The following is an 18575-nucleotide window of genomic DNA, read 5'->3' as shown; positions in this document are numbered from 1 at the left end:
CGCTTTCCACTGTAAACACAATTGGTATTGTGAAAACCTACACTCCAAAGGCAAGCACCACAATAACCTATTCAACGCAAAGGTCAACACAATACTCGGGCCGTAGTTGTAGTGAAACAAATTATGTTTTTACTGAAAATCCGTTGTTCGACAACACTGAGGTTGTACACAAACTATGGTCAACTAGTCTAGGTACCACAACGTGAATTCATACGTGAAGAAATTTGAGAGAAAATGAACGGAAGTGGTAGCCTTTGCGGAAAGGAGGAACCGGTAGTATAGTAAAACGGATAAGGAAGATGTAAAAAGGGATCTTCGAGGTAAAAGTAGACCAAACGAGAAGTGGGTGGATTTTATAGTGGGGATTTGTCTGGCCAAACACCGTTTTGTAACTGACGAGATGGGAAAGTCTAATGCGGAAACGGGGTGACATGGATTTTTTTTGCAATCCAATAACATATTGAATATCGCATTGCGTTAATCAAATATTACTACACAGTATTGGGGTGCGACAAACAACATTTACAACATAAAATATTCACTCGGGATAAGGCCGAGGAAAAGACGAACCAGAAGAATCATTTCCAAATAAATTGAATTCGGAAAAGCTCTATTTGCAAAAACACATTCTGTTGTAATAGTGGCGATAACAGGTGGATCGGGTTAGGCCCACCTGTTGCCCGTTCAACGCGTCCGCATTATAAACATTATGTAAACACGATGGCATCGAGTCTGTTTAAATATTAACCGTCTCTCTCTCTCTCTCTCTAGTTTCGAATTGCACCGATAAAACGATAAACACCGTCTATTGTCGACGGCGAGCGTAGGTAGGTACGTTTATTGCTGTTTAAGTATATAATATAGGGAAATAGGGTTTTTTTCTTTTTCGATTCCATTGGCGATAAAAGCAATTCCCCCCCCCTCGTATCTCCGGAGATAGGTAGTCGTTTCGAAGAGTCTGCACGCTCAAGAGTAGTCAAACAACACGGTCGTCAAATAATAATTGCTGTTCCCGCCAAGACGGTGGTATATGCAAAATTCCCTATGGAATACGTTCGATAGGGAGCCCGAACGATTTTACATTAAATTTTTAAGCAACTACTCAAAAAAAAACCAGTACGGTGGGGTCGGGGCATAATGGGGATAAATACAAGTATCAAACCGTTAATTTGAAAGCGATATTATCCGAGAGGACTAGTACAGTAGAGTGAAGGCATAATTGAATCAACGCATAGAGAGGACGGAGAGGTTACAGGTCTACAGGAATTATTATAAATAAGTGAAATCACTTTCAAATAAAGTTACTTTTACCAGTAGGGTAAAGTACCAACTAGATGACTAAATTTGTGGTTTATAGAGTTGCTACTCGAAGGAATTGGTCCAGTATTAAAAAAATTACAGTGTATACAGACAAAAAAAAATGACCAACATCACCAATCTGCTTTGCATCAAAGATAAAATTAACACGTTCAGTAAAATTATACCACTTTTTTATTTTGTTTGTTAAGCCATCAGTTAAAATTACATAAAACAACCTACCTAACTTCTTACGGCCAGTTGCTTTTCTACTGTTGCGAAAACTATTGATCATAATTCAAATCGTTACAATGCCAAACGAAAGGATTGATGAAAATTATCATTCAAATGCAAACATTATTCTACGTTTTTAGGTACATTTTTATAGAATTAAATACATACGTTTCCATTTGAAAAAAAATTAAGTACACTCTTCTTTTACGAATAAGGAATGAATTTGTTAATGTGAACATTTTCTAAGTATTGAGAGCTATAGTAAAATAATATGTACCTACGGTCTAGAAAAGACTTCAGCAACACTTGTGGTTAAACATAGTCAATAAGCAAAATTATGAAAAAATTAAAAACCCTTAATACCACAAAATAATATACTTTAACGCTAAATGGTAAATTTTTTTTTTCGTTAAGTGTTTTTAGAATATTGTCTAAACGGTGTCTTACATCAGATAGATCACCTTATATATTACACATAATCTTCTTAACTAACCGCTTATTTTTGTCGACAATGATTCGATTGTAAAAAAACATTTTTCGGTTTTACCCACGAGAGTTTAATACCTAATATTTTCCATTCTGTTACCAGAACACAAAGCCGGTAATATGTTATTCAATTACCGTGCTATTAACTGGGATTTCCCGCAAAACGGTCATTATGGAGGGCGATTATGTCCAGACAATATATTAAGTAATGTTATTATGTTGTGCTACAAAAACAGCGAGCTTAGGGCCAACGAGAATTAAAGATTAACAACAAGGAAAAAGTCCCCGGCCGTTTATAGGATCATCTTTTATTTTTTTAATAGCTTTTTTACCCAAGACCGTTTCGGCTTTGTTGTACTTAAACGAACCGGCAACGGTTGCTGTAATCTACCGCGACTTACTTGAAAATAAAATATTCATTTAAGAAACATGTACACGATTGATATGCTTTTTGAGTACGGCCAAAATGATTTACGATCTCTGCTTTTGACTTACTCCTTTTTGTATGTAAATTAAGTTAAGTAAATTTACATTTGTTGCTTTTCTTCTGTGCCGTTTTTGTTGGTGTTTTTTTTTTTTGCCCAAGTACGTTTTTCAAATTAATATTATTACTATCAATATGTTTCCAGATAGATTGTATTACTTGCAGTTTTTGTCGACGACACCACTGCTGAACCCTCTCTTAAACCGTTGTTAAAACAACAGTTTCAAATAGGGGTTGGTCGGTCGAAACGGGGTGGTTATTAGCTTGTCGTGCCTGCTCAGTCAATCAAATAATAAATGACTTTCCAATGGAGTGTTTATACAGTGTATATAATTGTGATATTCAATAAATAAATTACATCCCAATTTTTAATACGGTAAAATTAATTTCCTTCTATTTTTGGTCTTTTTAATAATTATATATTTTTTTTAATCGAATTTATTTTTTTAATTGTTGCAAAATATGAAAAAAAAGTGTTTTAACGAAAACACTATTATGTTCGTTGTGGCAGAAAATACCCTCTTCACTTCCCGTTAAAATAAAATATTGATAATGTTTTTAATTAAAACTTTAAATATTTTGAATTTAAAAAGAACTAATACTTTTTTATTTTTTCTCTGAAGTTTTTAATGACAATGAACATCAAATGATTTTTATTTACTAAATTATTTTTATAAAACTAGTTAAATTATCTATCTTTATATTTCTTAAGCAGTTAAACAGTTGTTTTCAAATCAACACCTTACACAGCAAAAATATTAAATACAAATGTATTGTTCTATAATAATAATTATTAACCTGTTAAATTTTCTTTTATGTAACTTGGCTAAAATTCCCTATAATGTGGCACTCTCAGCTTTCCCACACAGCAAAAACAAACATTAATGTTTTCAACATGTTGATATTGTTTTCAAAATATTTTATCTCCTGTTCAAACATTGTTTTAAAAATTCAAACAACCTTTTTGACAACATTTCGAAACCATGTTAAAATTTGAATGATGAAAAATCCTTTAAAATATGTATTTTATAATCATAAAGTTTAATGATTTAATATTATGTTTGATAATGATTTTCTAGCCAAAATCATTTTTGAAAACATTATACTATTTAAATAGTATAATAGTAATATTTCAACGATAAAGCCTAGCAGTTAGTATGAATGTATGAACTAAACGAAAGGCGATGATTTAAAAAGTAGTTTCGAAGAATAATAAAAATAATAATTTTAACGACTAACAAGTTAACAGGAATATCTTAATCACCCAAAGTAGGTATAGAAACACGTTTTGTAATTTAATAATTAAATTTTTCCCGGAAAAAGTGTCACTCAATAAGTTTTAACTGCTAAAAATACTAAGAAATGTATGTTATTATAAGGGGAAATAGCTTCCAATCAACGGTCGTTGTTGTCAAAGTATAATTTTGACGCTAAATAATTTTTTTTTGTTTACTATCGTAATTAAGACGAAACAATTAACGAACAAAATAATTTATTCCACTTTTTTGTTTACAGTCCAACACCATCGTTAAGCTATCACCGGTTGAACAATTTTAAGTAAACCTGAAACTTTGAAAAATAAACTCTGGAATTTGTGATTTTAAGTTTTAACGGTTAATTAACAAAAGAATAACTGAATGTGTAAATAAATAATAATTAACAACATTTTTGGAAAATTATAATTTGTTGCTCTGAGCAAAGAAAGATGAATGAAAACCGAAAAATTCCTACGTGGAAAAAATATATTTCAAAATTATAAAAATAAATTTTCATTTTTTATGATCCCTAAACATTAAAACAGTTTTCTGACTTTTTTTGATACATTTTCAATACTAAAAAGCCAGTACAGTAAGGCGACGTACCGAACTACAGTTGAACACAATAATTTGCATAATTTTTTTCAATTCAAAAGTGACTGTCAATTTGACAGTGAACGCTGTACATATATTCGCCTAAATTAAACAACACATATTATTATGTTATATTATAAGAGGACAAGTTATGGTCGTATGACAGAAGTTAATTTGTCAAATTTTGGAAATTTCCGTGTTAACTTGAAATAGGTTATACACAAAGTCTATAGTTGCTAATATGGAAGCCAATTTTTTTAAATGTATTCTACTGTTGTGTCAAAACGATATTTCGATTTGATGTAATTTAATTATCCTTATCTTATCTAGCTAATTTCTTCTAATTTTTCGGGCACTACTGCTAAGATTTAATGCATGTGATTGGAGAGTAATGAGTAAAAGAAAAAGGTTTAAATAAAATTGAATAGATATAGAGTATTATACATATTATATTGTATAGTTTATACGGATGTAGTACAAATATATGAATAAAAAAAAACAATACTATGCGATAGTGCACCGTGCAAGCGCAACATTGATGAATTAAAATTTTTCGTTTTTACAAGAAGTCGTTTCAAAGTGTCTTGCTAAATCGGACAAAATCTGTATTTGTTCGGCCTGATCCAAAATTATTGCCAAAATGAAATCGCAACTCTCCTTCAAACACTGTGGCGTACTCGCAGCTCAAAAATTGATGAGCCAGCGCAGCTTTAGTGTTTACATTGTCTGTAGTCAGTTATCTTTGCGTTGCGATGGACCTTGATCAGTTCGTCCACTATTGTGATACATGATATCCATCGCTTTTTCACCATAACGACATAACGACCATTCAAGAACTAATAAGCTTGTCGAGTTTTAGTCTCTGCATTTGTTTCGTTTACTATCTGTGCATTCGGACCATTCAATGATAAATAGCTGATGATATTTCCATGATTCTAGCTCCAATCATCCAGGGTGTATTAGTAGTTGGCTGATCTTGTCAAAAAACTGGTGTTCTGTGCTAATACTCTTTTATTATTTTGTTTTCAATTTTAACTGTCCGTCGCCTATTGAATACTATATTGTATCGTGTAAGCTATCCATTGGTTAGATGACAAAGATAACAACGTTGTTCGTTTGCATATCGAGCATGTTGTAAACAAGATTACAAAATAACATGTATGTAAATAATAAGTGCACGTTTAAATTTCAAGTCTATAATTTAGCAAGAGCTAAGTCTATAATAATATTATTATGATGGTTTTAAACAAAAGTTGTGGGGTTTTTTTTTTTTTTGCTTAAGATGTAAGAGCAAATAGGAGTTTTCTACAATGTATGGATTTCTGACGTACCACTGTTCTGGTGTTAACTTGAAAATACAATTTTTTTACATTAGAAAAACACTCGTGGGATTAGCGTTTATGAGCGTTTCCATTTCCACTTTTTGCATAAATAAAAATATAGTAATAGTTTATATAAACATTTTTTACCCGTTCAAATGATTGTAAGCAAATTGAGTTTCCGTTATAATAATGTACATCTAACGTCGCCAAATAGATACATCTTTAGAATTGATTGGCTCATAATATGACCTATCGACGATTTTCTCATAGTTTTGAACAAATATCGACCTATCTATTTTATTTTTGGTTTTTATCATATTTCGATAAGAGAATTTAGGCGAGAGTGCTTTTGAATATCTCATAAGCAACCTGTATACTACTTTATAAATGCAGGTTAAGACATTTATTTTTAGTAAAACATAATTCGATTTAAACTTTAAAGTTTATAATATCGATCAAAAGAGCCTTTTGGGATTTCTTTTCAAAAATGCGATTTTTACAATAATCGTAATGCATTTAAACGAATATTTTTAATTACTTAGTTAGGAAAGTTGGTTTATTATTATTATTTTTTAATACAAACATCGTTAATTTAATTATTAGGTTTAAGCTGAACGTCGATTTTGTTGATATCTCTATAATAGACTCGATTTTTTTAACTCTTCAAAATGTTCTCTTTTTTATTTCCTTTATTATAAAAGAATAATTATTATATTTCCTTTATTATTTAACTAAAGTGGCCGAATGTACCCGTTACAGTAGGGTATTAAAAATGTATTCAGTTGTAAAATAACACAAACAAAAATGTTTTAAAAAATAATTCTAAATAACTGGAATTATTTTAAGAGAAAATCGGTGAATCGTTAAGTAGTGTTCTGATGCTACTATATAATGGAAAACCTACCATGTTAGGTGAATATAATATTTTACAACTTATGTAAGCCTGTGTGTTTACTAAACGCGACCATGTGTATATTTTTCCATGTCAAATGCGTTGCATCACGGCTAATGTATTGAGAATGAATTGTTTATGCGAGCAAAAAAATAAACCTAATTTAATCATGTAGAACGGTGTATGGAAATTCGACGGAAGACGAGATAAACCTCTTGGATTCAATTAGGGAAAACATTTTTCGTGTTTTCCCCCAGTGTTAATAATATATTCCATTCACACAAAACCAGTAACATGTTTTTCGACTAGTATGCTATTAAAATCTTTTTGATTTTCTCTTTGAGCTGTGTACTAACTTAAAAAAAATATTTACATTAAACTATAATGGGAAATGTACAAAATATGATTGATGTACTTTTTATTGCGAACAAAATGATTGACGATACCCGCTTTTGACCTACGCCGTTTCTATGTAAATGAAGTGCAAACTTTCAGCTGTTGCTTTTCTTCTTTTATATTTTTCTATGACAAGTTGTGCGTAATAATATGCGTTGCAAAGAAATGGACTTGTAAAAGAGAACAAAATAACATAGGAATTGTCTGATGTGTACACACATCAGTTCGACCTTCATTCGAAAATATCTGGAGACTAATAGTTTTAATTAATTTTAAATTTATTATTTTCATTTCCGAGTAGGTAATCAGTCATGACGATGGTACGCAGTTTAATTTAATTCAAAATAAATAACATGGACCGCTAATAAATCACACTCGACGGACAAGAAAAAATAACCAATGACAAAGCATGACAAGTCATTGCACAACATTATTTCATCGTACAGTATGCATATGTTTTTTTTTTATAACCAAAATTCGTTCAATCAAAAAAATCACGTATGCATTATTAAATTATTTGGATTTAATTTATAATATATTTTTCGATGAAATAATTTAATGCCATAATCTAGCTTGAATCGGAGCAGTCTACTAAAAACAAATGAACAATACGGCGCTGGACAATACACAAATACTTAAGTTGAACAAAAATTATCTGATTAAACATTCTAAAATATTATTATAATACCGTTTAAAAAATGTTTAAAATAATTACATTTTATAAGCGTTCCAACTGGTTATACTAAATTCAAAACATTTTAATAAGGAATCGTTATTGGGCTGGATACAAGAAATTTCAAGTCACCATTTAGCGTTTCCATTTTTTCGTTAAATTATCACTTTCACTTTCGGTTAGAGACAAAAGATTAGTTATAGGAAATTAGTGATAAGTGATACGATATCAGGGATAAGTGATAAGAGAAAAGTTATAGATGATAAGAGATAGCACACAACCGCCAAAAACATATCCACGATTCAATGATTTTCTGGGGAGTGAAGGAAAAACTAGTTGATAAATTCCGGTTTGAAACTTTGATGTTTTCATCAATTTAGTTATTCCGTTTGATGAACGAGTACATGAAGATATATATGTATATTTTTAATTTAAAACACAGAGAGTGGCACAGAGTTAAAAATATACTCGCTGGAGAGTTGTACGAATTTAATACACTCATATACACACAATATTCATAAATTTATATATATACATTAATTATTTTTATTTTTCGAACATTATGTCAAACACACATAATTATTGTGCATCCAAGCCTGGACCTATCGTGCCGTCCCGGGCAAGTCCATTAAGGCTAATAGCTTTTCCCGGTTAAGTACGACAAACCGCCGTGGTAGAACTACATGCAAACCGTACATAACTCACGCGGTGACCGACCGTTTCCACTCTGGGTTTGTCGGTTTTGTCGTTTTGAATAATAATAACAATAACAATAGTAATAGCGACAACCTAAAACGGTCGACCGCAGTACAATAATATTATGACAACGACCCGTCTTGTTAAAGCAGTGTGGAAATGGAAAAAGGACCCGGACGAATAAAATTACCGATTCGGTCTCGTTTCCCCAACGAAATAAAACACACAAAACCGAAATTTGACAACAACCCAAAACCACATAGACCAGAATCACTCGTTCTGCAATTTTTGCTGGCTTTGAATTTAATTTCTATCTTTTAGCTTCGATGCAAAGTAAAGTAAAGATGCTATTGGTTTTACAATGATGCGGCCTTTTTTTTTGTCTATATACACGGTAACTTTTTTAAAATACTGGACCAATTCCTTCGAGTAGCAACTGTATAAATCACAAATTTCACCAAGTCGGTACCTTGAATAATTAAATTTAAAACACACTCATGTGGTGATCGTCGAGGAACAGTAATTTATTATTTTATAAAAAAAAACCCCGGAACAGCGGAGTAGGGGCGAGGTAAGTCACAGGCCTACAGGAATTATTATAAATGAAAGTGAAAATGACACCACTTTCGAATTAACGCTTCGATATGAATCTATAGGCGGTATAGGAACATCAAATATCGCAAGCAGTCTACACTTGGAAACTACACCGTGGAAGTGTAAGCAATGTTGAAATATAATATGGCCGTCGTATAAGTGCTTGGTCGTATAGAAAATAAGTTCATTGATTTTGCGGTTCTTTCGGCTTCGAAATTTGTCAGTAACCGATGACAGTGATAAATTGATGCGCGTACCTGCTCGGGGGCGATGCATTGCACAGGAGTGTTGGTTTGCCGGAGGTCGAAATCCACCCCGAGACGATTTTAGGTCACCCGTGCTTCTTAAGCGAATAATAGCCTATAGTTATTTTGGAATTTAAAATGCATTCCACGCACGAACCTAACCTAATGGTTCGATTGGGTAATTTCTAAACAAATCCGAAGTGCGTCCGATTTGCGAAACGATCACCAAACCTAAGCCAAACGAAGCCGATTATAAATTGTTCAGTGTAGTAGGTGGAACACAATTGACCGGAATCGGTATGAAATTACACATGATTAATTGAAAAGCACAGGGGGAAAAATAAAATATTTTTCGTTTAAAATTTATGACGAAATCATCATTTTTAGTACAAGAAAACGCAAAGAAAAATGGTTGTTGTAATGATAAGACTATTGGGAAAATTATTCAAGGAGTCAGGAAGACGGCCAAAATTAATGTATATAAGAAGCTTAAGGGGGACACGTCATGTCATAGAAGAGACAAGAGGAGGAAAGAAGCATTAAGGTGGCTTAGACATTAACGGGGACAGACGAGAGAGGGCGACCCTGAGAGTAGTAATGAAAATTAATGTAAAAGGAAGACAAGAAAAACAATAATATTATTAATCATTATTCTTTTTGTCTTTGTTATAAATTTTAACGGTGAGACTTATCGTTCTCATTAATTTAACTTTTAGTGTTCTTCTTTTGACTTGTTTATCTAACCTCAGATTGATTTTTCCCAACGCTTCTTTCTTTGATTAATACAATTTAACTTTTAACACTTCTGTATTCTCATCCTCCCTTATGTGTTCTTTCAAACATACATCTATCGCAACAACCAGACACCAAGTAATACCAGTGCGTCCATACCAATTATCATTATTATTATTCAATTATCTCTGATCGGCTTGTCCGCTTATATCCATCACCACAACTATCACTATAATATTATTATCTCTATTTTAACCCATTGTTTGTTATGTTCCCTTTTAATTTTTACCAACCACAATAATTCTTATCTTTAATTCACCTCTTATCAATTTATTTCATCATCTTCTTCTTCTTCTTCTTAATGATTTTTGTTATCAGAATCTCGTATCTCATCAATCACCTTCTCTTTTATTTTTAGTCTGCCTTCCCTTATCACTCAGTGTTCTAACGACATTGTATCTCTTATCAGGTTGTCCTAGATTGTCAATCATTAGGTACTATATTACCATCTCTCACTAGCTGACCTCATTTATTGATCACTATTTTTATCACAGCGAGTGGTTTTTTTTGAAATGCTCTATTGTTAACTTTTATGTTGAAAAATCATAAATAAATATTTGTTTATTAATTAACTCTAAAAATCGAAGTACAAAGAGTTCAAATTTTGCGATGAGAAAGGTATAGACGTACACAGGGCCAGAGGACTAGTTATTCTAGGAGAGCAAGGCGATCTCTGAGCAAAGAGTGTTTAGAAGTTGGGATAACAGAGTATGCAAAGGAATAAAAGGATAAATCACAGCGTGGGGATAAGTATAAAGTATGGTTTGGTGAGATAGAAGTATATGGTATTAAAGTATATTATATAGTATTGAGTCGCGGAATGCTGAAGCCTTGTAGATAAACTGTAGAATTTAGTGAGGTTAGCAAGGTTTTCCTCGTTTTAATTGAAAAGCTCAAAGAAGATTATTGACATTGTGTTCAAACATATTGTCCAAAACAATAATAACAATAATGGCTTTTTTTTCTCAATAACTAACTAGATAAATACAAAAAAAGTATCAACTTAGAAGAAATCGAGTGCCAATAGCTGTTATTGTGTAAAACATTTAGTGCCTAACGTTTGTATATAAATGAAAATCACAGTTGTGTAGTTGTGTTGGTTCGAAAAGAACATTTATATGAAAACAATAATATTTTTTTTTTTTAGGGTAGCTTTTTACACGTCAAAAAGGCCGTTTTTTTTAATTATCTTAATACTGTGTGGGAACAATGACTGTTTTCATATCGAACGGCTTCATACCCGTCAAACAATATTTTTTTAACATCAACTAAATATTATTGTATAACGGCGAATAAGTACATAATATATTATTATACATGTGCGTGTACACAGCTCTACAGTAACAATTGGGTGTAATGCCGAACAATGAGTGCCACTGTTGTTGTGTTCATCGGCCTTCGCCCGATATGTATCCACATTCGTCTTGTGATAATATTGTTATAAAACAAATATAGAAACCTTAGCAAAATACACTCTACTGGTTTTTTATTTTTTTTTTAAATCCATAGTCACCCTTTGTACTCTCTTGGTCGTGTTTTAATATTCCATCCAGTATAAAGTATACGGTTTTCTAACAAAATATTATACATATTTTGATTTTTGCAGCGATGTTAAGTAAATCGACGTTCCTCTCACACGTTACAACAGATACAAATATGGTAATCAATCTCTTCGATGCGAATCCGTGAATAGTGTTTAGATGCATTTTAGTCTTGCTACATATTATCATATTAATCACTATATACATATATAATTATATTATATTATTATACATACATCAAATGGTACATCAGCCTGCGTACCATACATTTTCGAGTTGTACTCCCGAATTTGCCTCTAAAAATCGTAGGTACTTTCATTAAATCAAGTTTGGAAAATCGTGTTTTGCGCGAAGCGCCTAAAGAAAGGAAAGTTGAATTCAATTAAATAATAAACGCATAGGATTGTTAAAAACCACGGGAATGATTGTATTGTTCCTGTAGGATGACATTTTATCATAAAAAAAAAAAAAACGAAATTGAATAAGCTATTATCAAACACAATATTGATTAAAATTAATTATATTTATATTATATATTAGTACATGTACACAAATATATATATATATGTATATATTATATATTATATATACAGCGTGTTCGATTTAATTCATAAGAAAACACTTCTTCCAGTTTACTCGTATGTTTAAAATTACTTGTTTTAAAGATATATATTTAAGTTGAAGGCTTTGGAGGTTGTACAGAACAATTTTCATTTATAGAATTTGTGGTAAAAACCAATTTGTGTGTTAATTTATTAATTAAAGAGCAATTAAACTAATTTTCTGAAGGATAAGAACTCTTTTGGTCAATTTAAAATGTTTTAATTGGTGTTGGTGGTTTATAAGATAGAAACAAACGATAAAAGATAAGATGGTCACTGACAAGAACTCTGTGATGGAGATAAAAGAGTGATCAGAATGGTAAAAAAGGTAAGAGATAATGAGATATGTTAAGGTTTAAAAGGGGAAGATTGGTAAGAGAGGACCACACGAGAAGAGATAACATAACAAAAACAATTATGAATAATATATTGGTATCATAATAAAATATAAGGACTCAATAAAAAAAGATACGAAAGTGGAAAGATTGGTGATAAATAAGAGAAGAAAATCTTAGGAGATATTCAATAAGGATAACAATATTTAGTTGAAACGAAGAAATAAGTTGTTAAGAAATGGTGTACTGATGATGATGTTCGTTGATAAGTAATGACAATCTAATAAGAGACAAAATAGATTATGATAAAGAGCAACTAGTAAATTAAGTTGACATGAAACAAAATATTAATGAGAATAATTATCGATAGCTATTTTCCGGTCATTAAAAATTTAACTTGTTATTTTGCATTTGTATACATATCATTTTTTTAAATGGACAAACGAATGTGTTTGGTTTGTAGTGCAGTATTTAATTGTAACATTGGAAGAAAATTTTACTCGTGAGCAACTATGATTGTAAAGGATGAAATAATGATAAGATTTGTGTTTGATGAGAAGTAAAAGATAAAAAATGGAATATAAGTAAATAACAAGAGATATTATAGTGAGGTTAATGGTGATTGTCGCACTCAAGAAGAGTTGATAAGATACAAGATGAAGATAGAAATAGTGATTGGTGATAAGAAACCAAAGAAAAATAGAGATAAAATGGTGGTAGGAATGGTAATTTCAAAGGTGGAGAAAACCAATAGGAGTTAAGAAAGTGACTGCTAATAGTGATTAATAGGAGAGAAGAAGAAATCAATCGATAAAAGATACTATCAATCTATAAATATATCCTAAGGATTTTGGTTGCTTGTAGATACCGTTTTTTTAATTAGAGCTCATAATAAATAGAAAATATATATTTCCATTTCCAAAAAAGTTCAAACACACTTTATATAAATATATATAAATACATATATAATAAATACACATCAGTCTTAATAACGTCATGAACTTGTAGAATTGTTTTTCCGTTTACAATAATATTATTTTTAGTCATTTATAAATTGTTATTATATCATTTCTTTATGACAATAATTCAATAATATAAAAAAATTAATTTAGATGAATTAGGTAAGGGCTGATGTTTTTTTTAAATTAAAATCATAATATTTGACTATTTAAATTTGATAAATGTTTAAATATTAGTCAATTGCCCACTCTTCCTGCCAAGACATTAAGATAGTAGTCAACCCAAGAAATGTATTATTGTATACATATAATCGGATCATTCAATATAAAAAAACGGGTTGGCGATCATTAATTTCCTTCGACAAGACGTTTCCTTTGTAATTGGATGATTATAATTTTTTAATTTAAAGCCCCCGCTAAATTACCTCTTTTTAAATTACACCCTAACTATGGTTGTATTTTTATTTTTTTTGTATTGAAGTATAATAGTTTTTAATAATTCACAATAAAAATAATGCCACTGAACAAACACCGCCGAACGACAACGCAACAGTTGCTGCAAATACATACATTATTATACATAATAATTAATTATTGTTGGTATTGTATTGATAACGGTTTCCCAATAAAAAATGTTTGCTAAAATATAATATTGTAAAATGAATTTAAAAACAAAATACTGGTTCATGAAATTATCAAGACATTGGTACATTCTAATAATATATACAATATAAAATATCGTTGTAAAGAAAACCATACTACGTTAATGTTGCTAATAAAAACGTTGTGTAAAAATGATTTGCTAGTTACATCTAGAAATATAAACAAATATAATAAATAAAACAATCATATTTTTTTTTTTCAGTTTACACCACCAAATTGCGTAAGTTGTAATTTATTATTTCAATTGATTGTAATTACTATCGAACTGTCGTTTTATGTTTGTTTGAAAAAATTCACTTTTAAACGATAAAAAATAACAACGGAAATAGAAAAAAAATTATGCACCATAAGAAAAACACGCCAAGTATGTATTGTATAATAATATAATATACTTATTATTTTTTTTTTTTTTTTTTTTAGGATCTCAGACCAAACGGATTACATAAATTTTCCGAGATGATTTCCTGTTGCACTGACAATACATTTCGGTTTGTTTTTTTTTTTTGTTAATCGCGAGACGGAATTTAATTTAATAATATTATTATTTAATTTCTCGTGAGATAAGATGTAATTATTTACACACACACACACAACGCGGCCGGCCGAAGGTCTCGTCGACGGAAATAGTACAAAGTTAAAAAAACAAAATACCGTTCACCAAAAACCGCGTACCGTTTAGCAAAAAAAAAATAAAGGTGTACTTAACGCTCAAAAGATCCGTTCGATCACAATCGTTCGTGGCCGAAAGCCAACACACGGCGTTATTCGAACAATTACCGATAAACACAATCGCCGAGGACGGGATTTTGTACCGTTAATAAATTATTATTGGTTTCCGTTTGGCTTAACTGGATCGCCAATCAAATTTCAAAGGGCTCGGCGCGCGGTAACGAGACAGCTACGTTTCTATTTATAAAATATTGGGTTTTCCCGTGCCCAAAAATAAACGGTAAACGGTGGACAATTATAAAGATGTTATGAGGCGCTGCTCAGAAGCCAAACCGAAGACGAAAGTCCTAGTATGTAGTGGAGACAATAACATAAGAACAAGAATAAAATTAAAGGATTACGAAACTGTAGAACGAGTAGAAGACTTCGTATATACTTGGGTAGTACGATAAGCTCGGATGGGAAATGCGAAAAGGAAATTAGAAAGCGAATATGCCAAGCTATGGTGGCATTTAATAGAAGTCTTTTTACTTAAAAAAAACATTGATCTTAACATCAGAAAGAATGTACTAAAAACGTACATCTGGAGCATTATGTTGTATGGATGCGAAACGTGGACTATTGCAAGAGAAGAATAGAGGCAATTAGAAATGTGGTGCTACAGGAGGACGGAAAAGATAAGTTGGACTGATAGAATTACTAATGAAGAAGTTGTAGAAAGGGTATCTGAGAGCAAATCAATATGGAAGAGTATACAGAAAAGGCGAAATGAATTAATAGGTCATATCTAAAGACACGATGGGTTGCTATTATTTAATCTTAGAAGGAATAACCGATGGAAAAAATTATAGAGGGACACCAAGATTGCAATACATAAGTCAGATAATAGAAGATCAAGGATATGTAATTCATATCAAGAGTTGAAGAGGAAGGCTAGTGATAGAGAAACATGGAAGTTGCTGCAAACCAATCATTAGATTGAATACTGCAGAAGAAGAATAAACAATGTATGTAAGTACAATCGGCAATGTACTTAACGCACTCTAGTGGTGAAAAATATTCAACCGAGTAGTTATTTATCTTGGCCACTGAAAATTATACATTTTCTTTATTCCAACCATGCTATTATTCGCAATTGGAAAATAAGTGGAGTTAATCGGTTTGGCATCTGTGAGCGCTTCTTATAAAACGCAAACGTTTTTCCCGCCAATCGTTGCAAATAGTAACAAACATTGGGACACACTGGGAAATGGGAGGTCAGAAATTATTGTGGTTACGAATTATTGTCGTGACCAAAGTGTGACTAACACTTGCGAATAAACTTGGCTAATCTGTAGCCGATATGGATATAATCATCGTAATGCCAATGATGATGTGATTTAAGTTGTATTTTGGGGCGTTAGGGTGGATACGATTAGGAATGATCGTCTAAAATAATTGCAATAAACATTACCGTTTAAGTTTCAAAAGCCAACAGAAATAGAGATAAAGTAATTAATAGTAATTTAGTGGGTTCGTTTGGTACATCTTATAAACGCTTAGTTTTAAATTGTTCCTTAAACTATAAGATATGGAAAGCTGATTCTAAGCTCATTAGAAAGAGCTTGTCAACTATTTTCAACCCAAATAGGTTAAAAAACCTACTTTAGATTAATAGACGAGGTGGGGGGGGGGCCAGCGCAGTTGGGTCGGGGCATATTGGTGGGGGGAGGGGGGTATCAGAGGTCTTCGGGAATTATTAGATAATTATAATTACATTACTGAATTTGATCAAATAACTTTTAACCGAATGTTTCTGTGCAAAACTGAAGACGGTAAAACAGAAATGGCAATAAAAACAGTGCACCGGTAACGGTGTGCTTAAAATCATATTTTAGGCATTAGGGTGGATACGATTAGGGTTGATAGTTTGTCTAAAATAATAATAATCTGTCGCTGTTGTTTACAACGTGTACCGTATAATCAACAACATAATGGAAATATTTTTCGGATACCTGTTGACTGCCGATAGTGGCCTAAAAACTTACTACATTTTGTATTTTCTCGCTTTTTTTAGTGTAGGGGGGGGGGGTTAAAAGTTTGGCTACAGATTCTTGAGGATATTGTAGATGCTATACCTACCCCGTTCTAGATATACCTTTTGGTCTAATTTTTAGACCTTAAACCCTAAAAAATATTTCATGCAAATTCAAAACTACATTAACAATTTATAAAACATTTTATATTGTTCTTGATTTTTAAACGGTAGGGTTGGGTTGTATATTTAACCCTTAGCTTGACATTTAGCAAAGATACATACATTTTACTTACCTAAAAAGTACAATTTGATACTTAAAAGTTATCCCTTACCAAGTTAAGGGTGGACATTTCGGCCCCGTCGAGTCTGAGGGTACTAATTTCTGATCTATTGAAAGGGATCGGTTCGGCAGAAATAAAATAAAAATATCTAAGAAAAACGGAGTTGTCTCGTTATTGTACAGATAGTGAACCGTTGTGAGAAAACAGAAACGAGGCATTGAAAACGTTATCATGCCAAAGTGTAAGCTATATTTTGTCTTAACTACTACAAAAGTATGTTCAAACGATTGGTAGTCTAAAAAAAAGTCTATAAAAATGATTTTATAGTTATGCCGTGCCTTTTGCGACGGTATGAACGTTTCGGTCCGGACACGATATGTTTTTTTATCGTTCTAAAGTTTTTTTTTGTTTTACAAGTTCAAAATCAGTTAAGCCATCAGACTACCATACACTACCGCCCGTGGTTATCATCCGACTTTAACGGTAGTCATAAGTAAAACAGTGTAAATTCGTGGCTAGGTGACCTTCTAGGAACGGTTTTTTTAATATTTTTTGAATTTTTCATCCGACTTTAACGGCCTTCCCGTCCTCGGTAGTTCACGCGCGACATATCCCGATAATAATTTATAGCAACATATATAATAAATAGGTGGTAAACACAATATGTTTTTTTTTTAAGCTTCAAGAAAACGTACCTTTCTTGTACACCGACAACAAGCAGCCCATTTTGGATCCCGGATCGGACACGGTGGCGGCAGCGGTAGTGGTCTTCGCCCGTATGTGGCCTGTGTGTGTGTCTTCTTCTCTCGGCCGGTGGTGATCAGGGAGACCCTACTATCGCGTGCGCGACACGGTTACCGACCGGGACTTTATTCGGGGGGGCTCGTTTTCAAAGGTCTTTCGCCCTTCGGGGCAACGTCAGTGAATATTATGCGATAATATTGGCAATTCGAGTTAGTACGAAGTAACGCGGAAGGTTATGATCGGAGAACGCGAAAAAAAATCATAAAGAGAAAAAACGGGGGAACTCGAGGGGAATTTCCGAACGGCGACTGTTTCGCGTACGGTTGGGGGGGGGGCGAAGGCGACGGGGGTTTTAAACGAAAATATTAATCAAACGGTAAGGTTTTTTAAATGTTTTTTTTTTTTTTCTCTACACGAATACTATACGCGTTGTGTTGCGAAAATAATAATAATAATTGAGGGAAAAAATAATGGTCTAAAACGACGACGACGACGAAGAGGATAGAGGAGAGTGTCCCGGTGTGCCGTGAGTCAAGCTCGGAGCGCAGAGAAACGTGGAGTGAAAGCGGCAGCGGCCAACGGCGCCCTGGCAGCCACAGCGACTGGCGCGAAGCTTGCGCAAAACCGCCGGGGGGCCGGACGCGGTACCCGGTCTCCGCCGCCGCCGCCGCCGCCGTCTCCGCCACCGCCACCGCCACCGCGCCTTTCGACCCGCAACGGCCCCGGGGACGATCGTCGCTTTCCGCGGCTACCGTATTCACCCGCACCCCCCCGCGCACCCTTAACAACCCCCTCACCCGGATA

General features: G+C 32.7%; 1 protein-coding gene across 2 annotated transcripts in view; it reads right to left on the bottom strand.

Annotated features, from left to right (window-relative positions):
* Window positions 1-18313, bottom strand: part of LOC126847721 (uncharacterized) — a 75106-nt gene extending 56793 nt beyond the window's left edge. For both annotated transcript variants that reach the window (XM_050588098.1, XM_050588099.1), the window contains exon 1: window positions 17723-18313. In XM_050588098.1, the coding sequence (XP_050444055.1) occupies window positions 17723-17753 (31 nt within the window). In that variant the 5' untranslated portion in view covers window positions 17754-18313. The remainder of the gene's footprint in view (window positions 1-17722) is intronic.
* Between the last annotated feature and the right edge of the window lie 262 nt (window positions 18314-18575).

This window comes from Adelges cooleyi, unplaced genomic scaffold (assembly GCF_023614345.1).
Source record: "Adelges cooleyi isolate 19-005CV unplaced genomic scaffold, UGA_ACOO_1.1 ACOO_flye_CR_arks_rails_tigmint_CR_PRNA_118, whole genome shotgun sequence".
NCBI classification, from domain to species: domain Eukaryota; kingdom Metazoa; phylum Arthropoda; class Insecta; order Hemiptera; family Adelgidae; genus Adelges; species Adelges cooleyi.
The sequence above is the reverse complement of the archived record's forward strand: the minus strand, read 5'-3'. Positions and strand labels throughout refer to the sequence as shown.